Source organism: Asterias amurensis, chromosome 6, assembly GCF_032118995.1.
Source record: "Asterias amurensis chromosome 6, ASM3211899v1".
In the NCBI taxonomy this organism is placed as follows: domain Eukaryota; kingdom Metazoa; phylum Echinodermata; class Asteroidea; order Forcipulatida; family Asteriidae; genus Asterias; species Asterias amurensis.
The window spans coordinates 13,932,945-13,947,803 of record NC_092653.1 but is presented as its reverse complement, the minus strand read 5'-3'; the positions used below and the strand labels follow the sequence as shown (position 1 = coordinate 13,947,803).

The 14,859-nt window shown below is 39.5% G+C and overlaps 1 protein-coding gene across 1 annotated transcript in view; it reads left to right on the top strand.

Moving 5' to 3' along the window:
* LOC139938089 (transcription elongation factor SPT6-like) overlaps positions 1–14,859 on the top strand; it is a 51,167-nt gene that overhangs the window by 2,427 nt on the left and 33,881 nt on the right. The window contains exons 5-9 of the mRNA XM_071933470.1: positions 574–723; positions 1,278–1,356; positions 9,436–9,523; positions 10,872–10,974; positions 14,124–14,213. Coding sequence (XP_071789571.1) covers positions 574–723; positions 1,278–1,356; positions 9,436–9,523; positions 10,872–10,974; positions 14,124–14,213 — 510 coding nt within the window. The remainder of the gene's footprint in view (positions 1–573; positions 724–1,277; positions 1,357–9,435; positions 9,524–10,871; positions 10,975–14,123; positions 14,214–14,859) is intronic.

Below are 14,859 nucleotides of genomic sequence, written 5' to 3'. Positions count from 1 at the left end.
ATCAGCTCCCCACTACCCACTGACCCCTTTGCATTCCAGCTAGGAGTTATTCACTATCGGCAAACAGAAAAGGTCATTCAACAGTTTCATATCCCACACCACACCTCTGAGCCCACTAGCTAAAGCCCTTTCAGAAGAATCAATTAGAGCAGTGCCAACTCAAAATGACTATTGACCCCTTGCACGTCATAGCGGCGACTGTGCCACGTTCACCATTTTGGTGGTAGATAGGTTTACGTGTAAATCTACATCCCCTAAAATGCGCACTTCACGGAGTGACATTGCCCACCAGTATGGCGCATCCAAGATTATTCTGATAATGACGTTAGCTGAATTGGGTCAATACCAGGCTAGCCGAAAGTTTCCGCCCAAAACATTGAGACCAATCAAACACTTACTCCGCTGCGGATGTGAATGTTGAAGTTAATAACGAGAAGTTCCCTTGATCCACTATATGTTTATATCAAAGTTTCAGTTAAACACTGTCCACTCTTGGATTCAAACAAACAACTATTTTATACCATGCAGCTTCAGAACTTTTTACATCAATCATTGAATATTTTACACTTTCAGAAAAAGTTCCGGCGTGTGAAGCAAATCTCGGACGAGGAGGACAGCGATGATGGAGAGGGAAACTCGGCTTCACTAAACGAGGCTCATCAACGAGATGTCATTGCTAGAGAGATCTTCCAGGAAGACATGGAGGAAGAAGAAGAGGAACCGGTGAGTAGTCTTAAGGGAGCAAGAGTAGCCAAAGACAAACCAATTTTCCAACTCCTTGAAAGGATGTCTAGATCAAGTTTTTGGCCTGATCGGAAAGAGATATTCCAAGGCTTGTTTTCCTGAGTCTGTTGTCACTCTTTGTAAAGATTGAAACGAAGCAAGTGGTTCATGTCATACAAGGCATTTATCTCCAGGAAGCTAATCCACTCACACTCTTGGGGATTGCAATACATTGTTTGAAAAATTACTGCAGCATGAACTGCAGTGGCAGTTGGTTGCCTCCAAGTTGCCTGTAAAAGTTGCCTCGTGTGACCAAGGCCCTTCGATCCACGATAGGTTCCTGCCTCAAGACATTACACATTGGATAGTCAGCAAAAAAAATTAGGAAAATACAAAGTTGTTCAGGTAGTAAAGAAACGTCCAGTATAAGCCTGCCGGAAGATTGTATGCGGATGAACACGTCATGCAACATGAAGTGGTTAAGCTTATGGTTTTCACTCTTCAGTATGATTTATTGTTTGTTTATTTGTTTATTTATTTGTTGTCGTTGATAGCCGGAGGAGGGTGAGATTCGAGAGAGAGATCCAATGGAAGATCAGTACGCAGAGATCGAATCCGACGAAGAAGAATCTGGTAAGAATTTTTTAATTTTCTGCTGGGCCCAATTTTACGGCTCAGCTTACTAATGCCGAATTCTGCGCTTATGATCACAGTCCTTCGCTTACTGTGCAATCGCAAATATTCTCCACTAGCTGTGTAAGCGAAGAACTCTCTCGCACAAGCAAAAAAACCTGCCAACCCGTGAATACGCTTAAAGACAGTGGACACTATTGGTAATTGTCAAAGACCTGTCTTCTTACTTGGTGAATCTCAACATATGCATAAAATAAAAAACCTGTGAAAATTTGAGCTCGTTTGGTTGTCGGTGTTGCGAGATAACTATGAAAGAAAAAAACACCCTTGTCACACGAAGTTGTGTGCTTTCAGATGCTTGATTTCGAGACCTCAAATTCTAAACTTGAGGTCTCGAAATAAAATTCGTGGAAAATTACTTCTTTCTTGAAAACTACGTCACTTCAGAGGGAGCCATTTCTCACAATGTTTTATACTATCAACCTCTCCACATTACTCATCACCATCACCATGTAAGGTTTTATGCTAATAATTATTTTGAGTAATTACCAATAGTGTCCACTGCCTTTAACGTAAGTGCCGATTATTTGCTTGCGGAACCAGTGCCATGAAATTGGGTCCAGATTGTGTATTGTTTGTCTCCAACAGGGGTACATCTCTCTTTTTAGTGTTGCACACACTAACCAGGGTTTGCCCTTAACTTTGTCGGTGACTGGCCAGCGAGACCAATTGTTTTGTCAGTTTTAATAGTCCGCCAGCCTTTTCTTTGGTTGACATCTTTTATGGTTCTCTTTCAAAATATGGCATGTATGGTACCTCTGTTTAAAACCATATGACCAATCAGTGTGGGCATTTTTCTACATGTACATGTAGCTTTTGAAAGCAATAAACCAGCCAGCAGGACCACTTGAACAGAAGTTGAGTGCTCCTCAGAAGTTATAACTGGCATTGGGCCAGTGGACCACTGTTATTGTTAACGAATTAAGTAGCCTCAAGCTTTTGGACTGTGTATTGTCAGGATCAAAGAACTGCCCTGTTTATAATTAATTTTTATTGTTTGCAACATATCATGTTGCCCTAGAATAACCTTTGTGAAAGTGGTAGTTTTCACCAAAATAAAGAATGGAAAGTCGGCTTTGAACTTGTGTGTCCCTTGCCTGCTATAGTTGTTCGAAGATTTTTTTACTTGCAATCCGGCAATATGGGTGTTATGACAGATTGAGGTCAACCTCGCTTCACTTTCATACAAAACCAATGGGGACATCGCTAAAAAGTCCAAACAGTAGTAGAACAAAGAGAAGTGCTTGTTTTACAGGATTAAACAAATGTGGGGGCGCGTTTTTGTGTGTGTGGGTAAGCATATTATGTATGAAGTGTGGACCTGCTTTGTAAGGACAATGGGCGCTTCCGATTTGTATGTTTAGCCTTCTCAACATTTGACCTCAGAGTAAATTTTGCTATAAATTGATTGCACATAACTTCATCGACCGCCATATTTGATGACAAACAATGGAAAAGAGCACGCACTGCACACAACTCTCACCCAATTGCCAATGAGAGCCTTTCACCTGTGCATGTTTCATCAAAGATGGTGGTCTATGGCGTGGTGTGCAATCCATCTGAACATACTCTTTATCACTGATGTAAAATTGACATCTATTAAAAAATTATTGGCGTACGCATTGCATTGGGAAGCAAATTTGATTAACTCTGATCAAAGGCATGCTACATATACTATGTAACCTGTGGTGTGACATGTTTTTTTTTTAAACCACTGGGCGCAGGCGTTTTTTGGTATAACTGAACAGAATGCTTAATCAATTGCTTGCCAGACCAATTGGAGATCAATTTGACTGGTCCTTAGCTGTTTTTGAATCAAAATTTGGCCAGTGGACCACTGTTTTAGGGGAGAGCGCTGTTACTGCATGTACAGAAGACTGATCTCAGAAAAATATTTATTTTTGTAATGATTTGCATTAGGGTTGTATTTGAGTAACTTTTAAAACAGATTTATAATTTATCCTTAGCAAATAAAAACTGGTTAAATTTCTTAATTTATTTTCATGTAACTTGTAACTAATGTATAAATGTTAGGTTTTAATATTAATTTTGTATTGTTCATCAAAGATGTGCTTTGAAAGTGCAGAAAGTTGTGAAGCGATATTGTTTGCTTTTATTGCCTTTTATTTTAATTGGGTCCAGTTTTAAATGATGTGATGCAGAGATATTGTACATGCTGTGATGCAGAGATAACCCAGCTCAATTCTTCCTTCACCTTCAAAAGAGGACCCATCATCACCAACTCAAATCCTAATAATAGGCCATATCTGAATTGGCTACGCCTACGGCTTCAATTATTGCTACACAGGTGTTGCTAAGGACGTCGATTACTTCACCATGGTGACGTATTGATCCAGCCGTAGCTTTTGCAATAGCCACCAACTAAGATTAAGGGTTAACACATTTGTTGTCAAGTCAGAACCATTTTCAATCAACGATGTAGCACCCTGCTTTCAGCCATTCTGATAGCTTTCAGAATGAGGAACACCAAAGCATCTGGTTTTGACATGTCACTCACAAGACAAGGGATGCGCTACCTCGGCAAAATTCATGTCCAGGGAAATTTGTAGCAGATTTGTTTGGCACATTGTCGACAAATTCCATTTCAGGGATCATATTTATGAAGTCAACCTCGGAACATCTATCTTGGTGGAAGCGAGGAGGTTGTTCCATAGTTGCTCACGCTCTTCAGATGCAAGTTTCTTGAGTCTCAGAGGATAATCTTGGAGCCCCTGGATGTGTTACATGTAGGATCTGGGCAGATTTTTGGGCCGTCTTTTGTCGGGGGAATTGGAGCGTTGTTTGACGTAGCTGACTGCTGGAATGCCAACACCAGTGACACTGTACTTCATTCTAACATAAATCTACTGCTTTAGATTAGCCGTTGCATGAGAAACTTGTTTTAAAGTTACGATGAAAAGTTTTAGCGTGTCCCAAAAGTCACCCCTTCACTGCTCTGTCCAGGCACAATGGATCGCCTCCTATCTGAAAAATGTCTCTCTCTTCTGCTTTCTTTATTTAGCAGAAAATTGCGACTGCGGCTGCAACGATCACGATCACGGTTCCATGCAACGCAGAGTGCTGCGCCGAGAAGAAAATGAAATGAATTTCCAAATTTCCGCTAAAGAGCTGCTTCAACTTGGGAAAGCGCTGTCTGACGAGAGAAGTACCAAACCTAGATTGGAATCGACGACCACAGCGGGCATGAAAGCAGCCGACCTGATGGGTCCATGGAAGGTCAACGATGTATTTTCGGGTTCCAATGACGATCAAGCGGAGCTGCCCGTCGATTTGATCATGGCGGCACTGTCGGATATCAAAACAGATATGAAAGAGCTTAAGTCTGATGTGCGGAAACTGATGGCAGGCCAGAAGGCACTTCGTCAATCTGTAACGTACATCTACTCCAAAATGTCCCAGAGAAGTGTACACAGATCCCAGCCGACCGCCCCTGTCATCTCGACCCAGATCATCTCAAACCCTATCATTTCAACCCCGATCATCACAAACCCTGTCATCTCTACCCCAATTGTCTCCAACCCTATCATCTCGACCCCGATCATCTCGACCCCAGTCATCTCGAACCCTACCATCTCGAACCGGATCATCTCGACCCCAATCAACTCGAACGTTATTAACCCTTACATCCCGACCCCATCATCGAGCATACAAGCCTCACATTCTGGGACCTCATCAGCCAGTCAAAGTATAGCCGCTGAAGCCATTCCTCCCAGGTACGTCATTATCGCCGAGAACACCTACCTGTTGGGCGGAGTGGAGGGGTTTCCGCGTAACCTGTCCGACTACAAAAGGGCCTTGAAGAAAGTCATCTCGAGGGCCGCTGGGAAAGCGGAGACGATGGGGCGACTGTTGTGCTCCCTCTTGGTCAAGATGGAGTTCAGTGAGATAGAGCTGTCCCAAAAGAACGTCTCGGGGAAAACGAGAGATCCGGTAACGAAGAAATTGCTAACCATCCCCAGGTTGAACCCCAAGATATTAGACGCTATTTTCCGCCAAGCCAAACTTCAGTTTCCAGATTTCATCGATAGCGCCACTGACACCGGTTGTCCAACGGTGCGACTTGTGAACGATAGTTGTAAACATATACGACGGAGACTGATGCTTCAGCAGCAGTTGTTATGAACTACCATCACGCATCCTATTTTATTTCCATCAACAATACCAACTTCAGTATGGCACACGAACCTAAATTCATCGCCTACATTTTATTTGAAATCTTCAACCCATATCTGCTTAACCTGAGCAAAAAACCCGTAGTGTAATAACAAGATACAACCGTTTCAGATAGGTGCTCCAAAGAGTCGTTAAACCAAATTCTGAAATGAGTACATGAAAAGTTTGACGTCTGAAACAGTTTGGAGCGACTGGACGCGCTAGGAGTAGAAAGATCGACTGTTGCAATCATTCAGAACTACTAGAGTGGTTTTTCGTGACACTGGCGCACCTATCTGAAACAGGTGTTAGTATCTTTGTTTATATAGTCTCGTTGCGAGTGGTATCTTGATGAAGAACTGGACAAAAGGTATAAAGTTATAGTATGAAGCCTTATCCTATTGAAGACTATGCAGAGTATAGCGATTGAAATGTTGAGTTGCCAAACCGCTTAACTCTTCCCAGAACTGCCACTTACTGTTCATAGAGGTTTATCTCTGCATGCAATTTGACTTCAATGATGGCAGACAACGGCCACATGTGACCAGGACGGTAGGGCTTGTACATGTACATGTAGCTTACCATTATTACATGTATTACAGAGGCCTACTGGACCATGATTTATTTACTTTTTTAGACCAGATTCAAAATGAGTTAAAGGCAGTGGACACTATTGGTAATTACTCAAAATAATGGTTGGCATAAACCTTTCTTGGTGACGATCAATGGGGAGAGGTTGATAGTATAAAACATTGTGAGACGCGGCTCCCTCTGAAGTGCCACAGTTTTCGAGAATGAAGTATTTTTCCACGGTTTTGATTTCGAGACCTCAAGTTTGGAACTGGAGGTCACAAAAGCAACCATCATCAGAACATCGTGTGACAAGGGTGTTTTTTTCTTTCATTATTATCTCGCAAGTGACCCATTGACCTCAAATTTTCACAGCTTTGTTATTTTGTGCTTATGTTGAGATACACCATTTGTGAAGGCTAGTCTTTGACAATTACCAATAGTGTCGACTGCCTTTAAACAAGCACTTAAGAGAAGTTCTATCTCCTTTGTTGTGTGCTACTCGGATTCATTGTCAACATTTTTCACAAAGTTATTATACAATGAGTTATTACTTTTTTTTTTTTTCATTCATTCATTTGTTTTTTATTCCAATTTGGAACACACCCCTTAACCCCGGGGAGGGTTACATCAACATTTTAAACCTGAATTATTAGTCAATTGAAAAACAACAAGACCACCGGGGTTGTCTGCCTGCGATTTTACTGTCCCAACGCTAAAAGTACCTGCAGTCAAGTGTTAATTTTGAGCCCTGGGCCCATTTTCATAGAATATAGCTGCTTAAAGGATTTGACTACTTTTTGTAACACAAAACACAATGTTTACAGACTTACATTATACTTACACCATTTGAAGATGATGATAGTAGAAAGCATAGTTGCTTACAATGTACACGTAGGTTGTGTAGTTTTTGAGAAATGAGTAAAACAATGTCATGAAAATACATTTTTTGTCTTATGATCACCGAGTTAAAAGTTATTTTCATGACATTGTTTTACTCATTTCTCAAAAACTACAGAACCTCAGCAAGTAATATTTTCAGGGAAGCTTTCTACTATCAAAATCTGTGGACATTGTGTTTTTTTGTCCTACAAAAAGTACATAGACCCTTTAAGCAGAGAATATTGCTTAAAAGTAATTGTCTGCTAAGCAGACATAAAGCAGGATACCAGTCACAAATTGTACATGTGACATGGTAGTTTGGCTGGTAACCATATTCTGGTCAAGCATAATTTTGTTGTGCTTAGGAACTTTTGTGGCTTAAGCTGCTCTATGAAAGTGGGCCCTATTGACGTCGGTCGAAGGGGGTCAATCAAATTTGTTATGGTATATTAGACCGATCCACTACGCCTCCTTACCAGTTGACCAATCACAGCCGCGACACCCGATCACCATTAGTGCAAAAATCACCAAACAGTTCAAATGGTGATCAGATTTCGCGGTTGTGATTGGTCAATGATAATTGGGCCTGGCTTAATGGATCGGTGTATTGTTTGTGAGGTACATGTAGTAATGTTTATTTAAATGAGCAGTACTTAGATGAGTCTAGGTGGGAAAAGTATTTATCTTATGTGACAAATAAGGTGGATATAAATTAAAACTGAATCGATCTTTGCACTTCATTACGCTCTTTTTTTGGTTTTGGGTTTGGTTTTTTTTGCATGGATAGTTCCTTCAATTTTGAATCTCTTTGCTCTGTAGTGTAAAAAAAAATGTATGTTCGTTCGTTCGTTCGTTCGTTCGTTCGTTCGTTCGTTCGTTCGTTCGTTCGTTCGTTCGTTCACCTGAGTGTGGGTTAGAATCCGATCGGTACACGTGCATCTCAGAGGAAGACATTTTTCTATTGCCATAAATTGCTTCTCAACACCCAGGAGTAAATTGTTATGGTGTACAATGTAGGTAGAGATTGTTGATGTTAAAAATTAGCTAGTGCCAATTTGCTGATGGTGCTGTATCTGAATACTTGAGATATTTTGAGACCTGGTGATTAGGGGTAATAATGTTGAACTTTGAGATTTTTGAGGGGACTCTTTTGTGGCAGCAAACTTGCCAGGTAAATCTATTCTATGAAATGTGAGCATGCTCAGAACGATGTAAACAATGGAAAAAGACCGGTTAGGTCTGCTCCCACCAAGCGTTCAAAAGTCTCTCATTGAGAGGTTTGCAGGAATGCTAAGGGTCCAATGAACCAAAGGGCCACAGAGACCATGACCTCAGTTGCCCTGGTCTTGGCCTTTGTGCCCGTTCCGACATTTTTCCATTGACTGTTAGGTATTCAATGGAAAGGCCCTTCTCAAAATGAAAATGGCCTTGCACTCTAAAATCTGATACACCTGGTCGTGATATTGTATGGCGCTTGTAAAAGTACATAATAAATACACATTTTTATTATTACTATTTTAACTATATTTTTACTATATCAATTTTGGTCTGGTGCTGTTGGATGAAAGACAAAATAAAAAGTGTAGATTTGTATTGAAAAAAAAACATTGTTTACATTTGTGCAAGTTGTGTTTAATGTACTGGGACCCCCTCCCCCCATGGAGCTGTAATATAACAAAACAACCTCCATCAGATTATGTCAAAGTACTGTCATTTTGTCGCCTCCAGGCATCGGTAGATGTGAAGCTAGATTTTCAAAACCTTGAGGTTGGGGCCTATTTGGGGGGATTGATAATAATACAAAAAGGGAAGCAGGTCAAATTTTCAAGATTACAATTAAATGATAATCAACCACACTATTTGAACCGGGGATAAAGAGTATTAATTTTTGTTTTTTACCCATACACCGATGTATGTTAGCACTGTAATATGCCTGTGATATTTTTTCACAGGACTCTGGAAAGTATTGAGTATATAAGTGGTAACACACACCAGTGTAAGGGTAAAAAAACAAAATTGACATTCTAAATAAGTTTTAAAAAAAGCATTCACATTACATACATTGCACTCAAGTAGCTGGTCAAATCATTGAGAAAAAAAGGTGGGTGTAAATTGCGTTTCATCAAATTAAGATGTTTTCCCAAAACCATGCGAGAACAAGGCCCAAAGCAGGGCTTGTCTTATGGGCAGGGTAATACTTCAACACTCAACAGAAGTAAAAGATATTTATCAGTTAAAATTTCAGTTATCAAATTATAAACCACTGGCATGACTGGGTAGATTTTAAATTATTCAAGGTTGAAAAAAAGACAAACTGAGTGGAGCGGAAACATACAAGTAGATTGTATTACCGGTTTTGAAAGGTTTTGTTATTGTTTTTTGTGGTACCTTCAGATCCGGATGACTTCATAGTCGACGATGAGGGCCAACCACTAGCAAAGAGGAAGAAGAAAGGTCATAAAGGTCATCGCTACACAGACGCGTAAGTTTGTCACAGCTAATTAATTTTTTTTTTTTTTTTTTTACCCAAAAGAAGTTTACATTATGATCATTATTTAAAATGTTTCAGCATAAACGGGAGTAAATTGTTTTTTCAACTGCTACTCTGTCTTTTCCAACTTGTGTTTTCAAAGGTTTTATCCCACGGTATACAATACAGGGGTCGATTTCACAAAGAGTTAGGACTAGTCCTAACTTAGAACTAGTCCTAAGAGATATCAAAAACGTACAGCTAGTCCTAAGTTAGGACTGGTAACTCGTCCTAACTCAAGATAAGACTAGTCCTAACTCTTTGTGAAATCCACCCAGGGGTCGATTTCACAAAGAGTTAGGACTAGTCCTAACTTAGAACTAGTCCTAAGAGATATCAAAAACGTACAGCTAGTCCTAAGTTAGGACTAGTAACTCGTCCTAACTCAAGATAAGACTAGTCCTAACTCTTTGTGAAATCCACCCAGGACTGTTAGAGCTGACACAATATTCACAGACAGTGTTCATGTTTAGAGTGATCAACCATTGAATAACCAACTGAAAATGTGGGCATAGACCTAATCTGTTTTAGAACTAATGAAACTTTCCTGCTCTGTAATTTTCACTTTTTGTTTACGTTCTGACGTATAAACTGAAACTTCTAAATGTAACTTTTATTACATAGTATCTTCATTCACAGTGAGTGGAGATTCATGTCATCATGGTCATGGTCAAAAAATTGATATGTATAAAAAGTATAAAACCCTTTCATTTGGTTTTTAACAATCAAAATCAGTTCTAATTTTTCAGCTATTCAGATACATTTTCGTGGAATTTGACTTTATTTTGGAGGGAACTATTTCACAGTAAAAAACGTGGTTCTACATGTACATATAGCATGAACTTTCAGAAAAGGAGTGTTTCAAAACTAGTTTAAAGCACTGGAAACCTTTGGTAATTGTCAAAGACCATTATCTCAACATATGCATAAAATAACAAACCTGTGAAAGTTTGAGCTCAATTGATTGTCGAAGTTGAGAGAGAATAATGGAAGAAAAAACACCCTTGTCGTACAAGTTGTGTGCTTTCAGCATGTTCAGATGCTTGAGACCTTGGCTGAGGTCTCAAAATCAATTCAAATATTTTCTTGAGAAACAAATTCTTTCTCATAAACTACAATCCTTCAGAGGGAGCCGTTTCTCACAATGTGTTATACTATCAACAGCTCTCCATTGCTAGTTACCAATTAAGTTTTGTGCTAACAATTGTTTTGAGCATTTACCAATAGTGTCCAGTGCCTTTAAGCAGTTATATGTTTTTTATCCTTACTAATTTGATATAATTTTTGTTAATGTACGTAGGGCTCTCCAAGAAGCTCAAGACATCTTTGGTTTGGACTTTGACTTCGAGGAATTCAACCAGTACGACGAGGACTATGAGGAAGCTGGGGAGGAAGACTCGGAGGTTAGTACTTTCGTCTCTTCTCAAAGATTGCATTTTCATATTAGTTTTGTTTATAATTTCTTCCAAGTTTGCCCCTAAACAAGGCTCAAAGCCACTCTTGGTTTTCAGGAGCTTCAAGAAGAAAATTGTGGTGGAGCAGATACAGGGGTTGCCCTTAACTTTTTTTTCAACTGGCCAGCAGGACCAGTTGGCTTGATTTTTCACTGGTCCGCCAGGTTTTTGACTGGTCCGTCAAATTTTTTATATGTTTTTTTAACTAAAAAAATACTGTTGTATACCAACTGCTCGATTTTTAATCGCCGCTATTTCAAAATTCAACATTAATTGCAACGTCAACTTAACTGCACTGGAAGCCATACTTTATTTTTTTGTACCAAGTTATTGTGTTCGTAAGGGGGCTCACTAATTTGAGAGTATTTTTTCTTTAAAAAAAGTAATAACAATAATCTTATTAAAATTGATTTAAAAACAGGTCAAATTATTTGTGAGAGCAAATTGGAAAATTTAACATGATCTTTATTTAGGTAATATTTTAGTCTACGGTTTATTGTAAGCATTGGACATTGAAGTATTCTCAAGTACGAAGAACATTTGTATGAATTTGTTTTTATTGTTTTACTTAACAAAAAAAAACACTTTAAAACCGACTGTTAAAAATATTAACTTTTTATGTATTGCCTTCAAATCTACAGTGGGGAGGGTTTACGTGCGATCGCTTAAGTTATTTTATCATGTATAAACATTGCCTGTTTGTACTTTTAATATTAAGTATTCATAAACACAATACATCGTACCGATAACCGAAGTTCCCAAAATCTTCCCACTTTCGTCCAGAAAAAAAAAAAAAAAAAAGTAGACATCAAAATAGTTGCAACATCCATGGAGAAGCATACAGCGTTTTGCGGTATTTTTTTAATTATGTGTACGGAATGGTCGGTGCCGGCGTCTGCCTTTGTGAAGAAAAAAATCATTTAAAAGCAGCAAAAACAACTGCGCCTTTGTTAAACCATGGAGGTGTTGCATTCGAGAACCCAAGTATTTCTTGAAATTTGAACCCGCAAAAAAAACCCGAAGCAACCGCGCATTATATTTGACCAATAAAACCATGGAGCAAAACTAGATCGCCCACCGATCGCCCGCAAAAAAAACAAGCCCCAAATAACAAAAAAATTAAGCAAAATCAGGACGGAAGAACCAAACTAATCCCAATTAAATACTCCTTTTTGCTCATCCAGAGTATCCTAACTTTGTAATTTTTGTTCAATGAAGCCTCACCGTCTCGCTCGTTTTTCGTAAACACGCTAGACTCTTTTCCCCACACGGAAATCTGCTCCGTTGACGACGACCATGCTGCTGCTGACAGAATGTGTTTTGCTTTGTGGTCTTTTGTCAAGGCGATTGAAGCTAGTTTTGTAAGCTATCGCGTACTTTCACCAATAGAGGGCGTCTATTCCCACGCTATCGAATATTCTGAAACGCCCTCTAGCGATCAATGTTTCTTACACTTTTTGGCACACGTGAACTAATACGAAGACTACAAGCATTTGCGTTGCATGATGGGATTTTGCGCTGTGTGTACATGTGTATGTGTTATCGTGGGAAGTTCGCCAGCGTTCAGCGGCACTTCGGGTGATTTTTTTACGTTTTATCCAAACCTTGAGTGAATGTTTTTATGTTTTATTCGAGCCTAAAAATATTTAAATAATAGTCATAGTTCTGTAGTACCGCTGCCGATATTTTTGACTGGTCAGCCGGACCAGTTGGCAAGGTGTTTCAGCTGGTCCGCCGCGATTTCTACTGGCATTTGGCCAGCGGACCAGCGTTAAGGTCGAACCCTGAGATAAGAGCACCATACTTTAACTCTGGTGTTTCTGCCCAAATCCTTTGGATGACTTTAAAAGTATTGGATAAGACCAAACGACCAGTTAGTCCAAACCGCACTTACAACGCCCTCTATGTCCACCAAGAAGCCACTCCTGGTAAGGAGCTTCAAAAAGAAAATTGTGGTGGAGCGGATAAGAGCACCATACTTAAACTCTGGTGTTTCTGTCCCAAATCCTTTGGATGACTTTGAAAGTATTGGATAAGGTTAGGGTTCACAAGGAACGAGCCTTAGGGAATTTTTTAAAAAGAACAAGACCTTCCCAAATAAAAAGAGTAACTATAAGTATGAATACTAGAGTACTAAAGAGTAACTATAAGTATGTAGACTTGACTTATAGTATTTGTAAAATCTTTTTTGAGGGAGTCTTGGCTCTGAAAAGAGCCGGTTTGGTCTTGACTTTTCGAACAGTATACTCTGCTCGTCTTCAGGAGAATGCTGGACTACTGGCATACTGGTGGTGGTTGAGCTTTTGTTTGAGGGATGCACATTTGCGCAGGAAGGATCCAAGCTGTTCTTGTCCGGTGAAGCATGGTTGCTGGGGTGTGTGTGTTTGTATTGCCTTACGCCCGAGGACATTAAACAAAAGGGACAACAGGTCCTCACTAGTCAGTTTTTTTTTTTTTTTCTGGTGTCCTCACTAGTCATTCGTATATTAAACCAATGGGGATTGCTTTAATACAGGAACAACAGAAATTACAATAGGTGTCCTCTATTGTATAGAAGTGCTGTACCTGTGTGCGTTGGAGTGTGTCAGTGTCGTGGTGAGCTGCTGCTGGAAGTGTGGCTTCAAACACCATTTGTGACCTGCTACGTGAAAATTAGTCAGATGTCACCCAATGCATTTTTAAGTTATGGACAGTTAAATGTGGGGGAAAAAAAAATTGAACACAACAATTTTGTGATCATACTTTAATTACGTCTAGTTTGTATCCTTTTGCGTGAAAAGTTAGTTTAAAACATCACTTTACTTCGTTTTTCAGGGAAAAAAAGATGTACTGGCTAGCTTCAAACGGGAGTAACTCATCAACGCGACACACCCCAAAGCTTAGACAATACAAAATGACTGCTGCTTGTGTGTTCTTTCCAGCCATGCATACAACTTAATTCTTGAAATCATCAACATCTGACTCATTTTCACGTAGCGGGTCACATTTACCTTCCCAAGTCTTGAAATTCTCCTTCACACAAAGAGAATGCAAGGTGCTTTCATTTTGTGTCTCGGTTATTTTTAACTTGACAGTTTTCTCTTGTTTATTTTGTATAGTATGAGGATGAAGAGGATGAGGTTGGTGATGTAACGAGGAGAGTACGCAAAGCTGGCAAGAAGAGATCATCCAAGAAAAGCATCTACGATGTAAGTAGCTGACTGCACTCTATTACAAATTCCCACTGTTTTCAACTTACTTTAGACGATTGTACTTTATTTGAATTGGAAATTAACACTTATTTTGCTTGTTTTCACACAATATAGTAATTGAAGTCCCATTCGTGGGTGTCTAACTAGCTTGGTATGTTGGAGTTCTCTTATTGTTTTGTGCCTGATGATTGTTCTAATTAAATCCAATTCCGTTTGGATCAATTTAAGGTGATACATACTTAAGTGGGAACTCGACCGCGATTCACGTCTGCGGTTAATCCTATTGCAGGGGTTAGGATCTCGTAACTGTGGATATATGTAGTGGGAACGCAGTCATACCTTTAGCTCCACATACTTACATGAAGTAGAAAAGAAAATTATCCTGTAGAGGCGCCCCCATTTGTAATGAAGTGCCATTTAAGAATTGGGTTGTATTACTATTATCAGGGATGTGATTCCTCCAATTTAAAATGGAATTCTGGTTTCGTTTTGCCCAAAAAAAAGAAATTATGTTTTGGCTGTATTTCCCCCACCACCCAAGAAATGGAGGTATAACCATATAACAATGCCCCATATTGCAGAGTAGGGCTTTTAAAACTAAAGATAAATGTTAATAATTGGGCTGCATGCTCGCAAGTTTTCG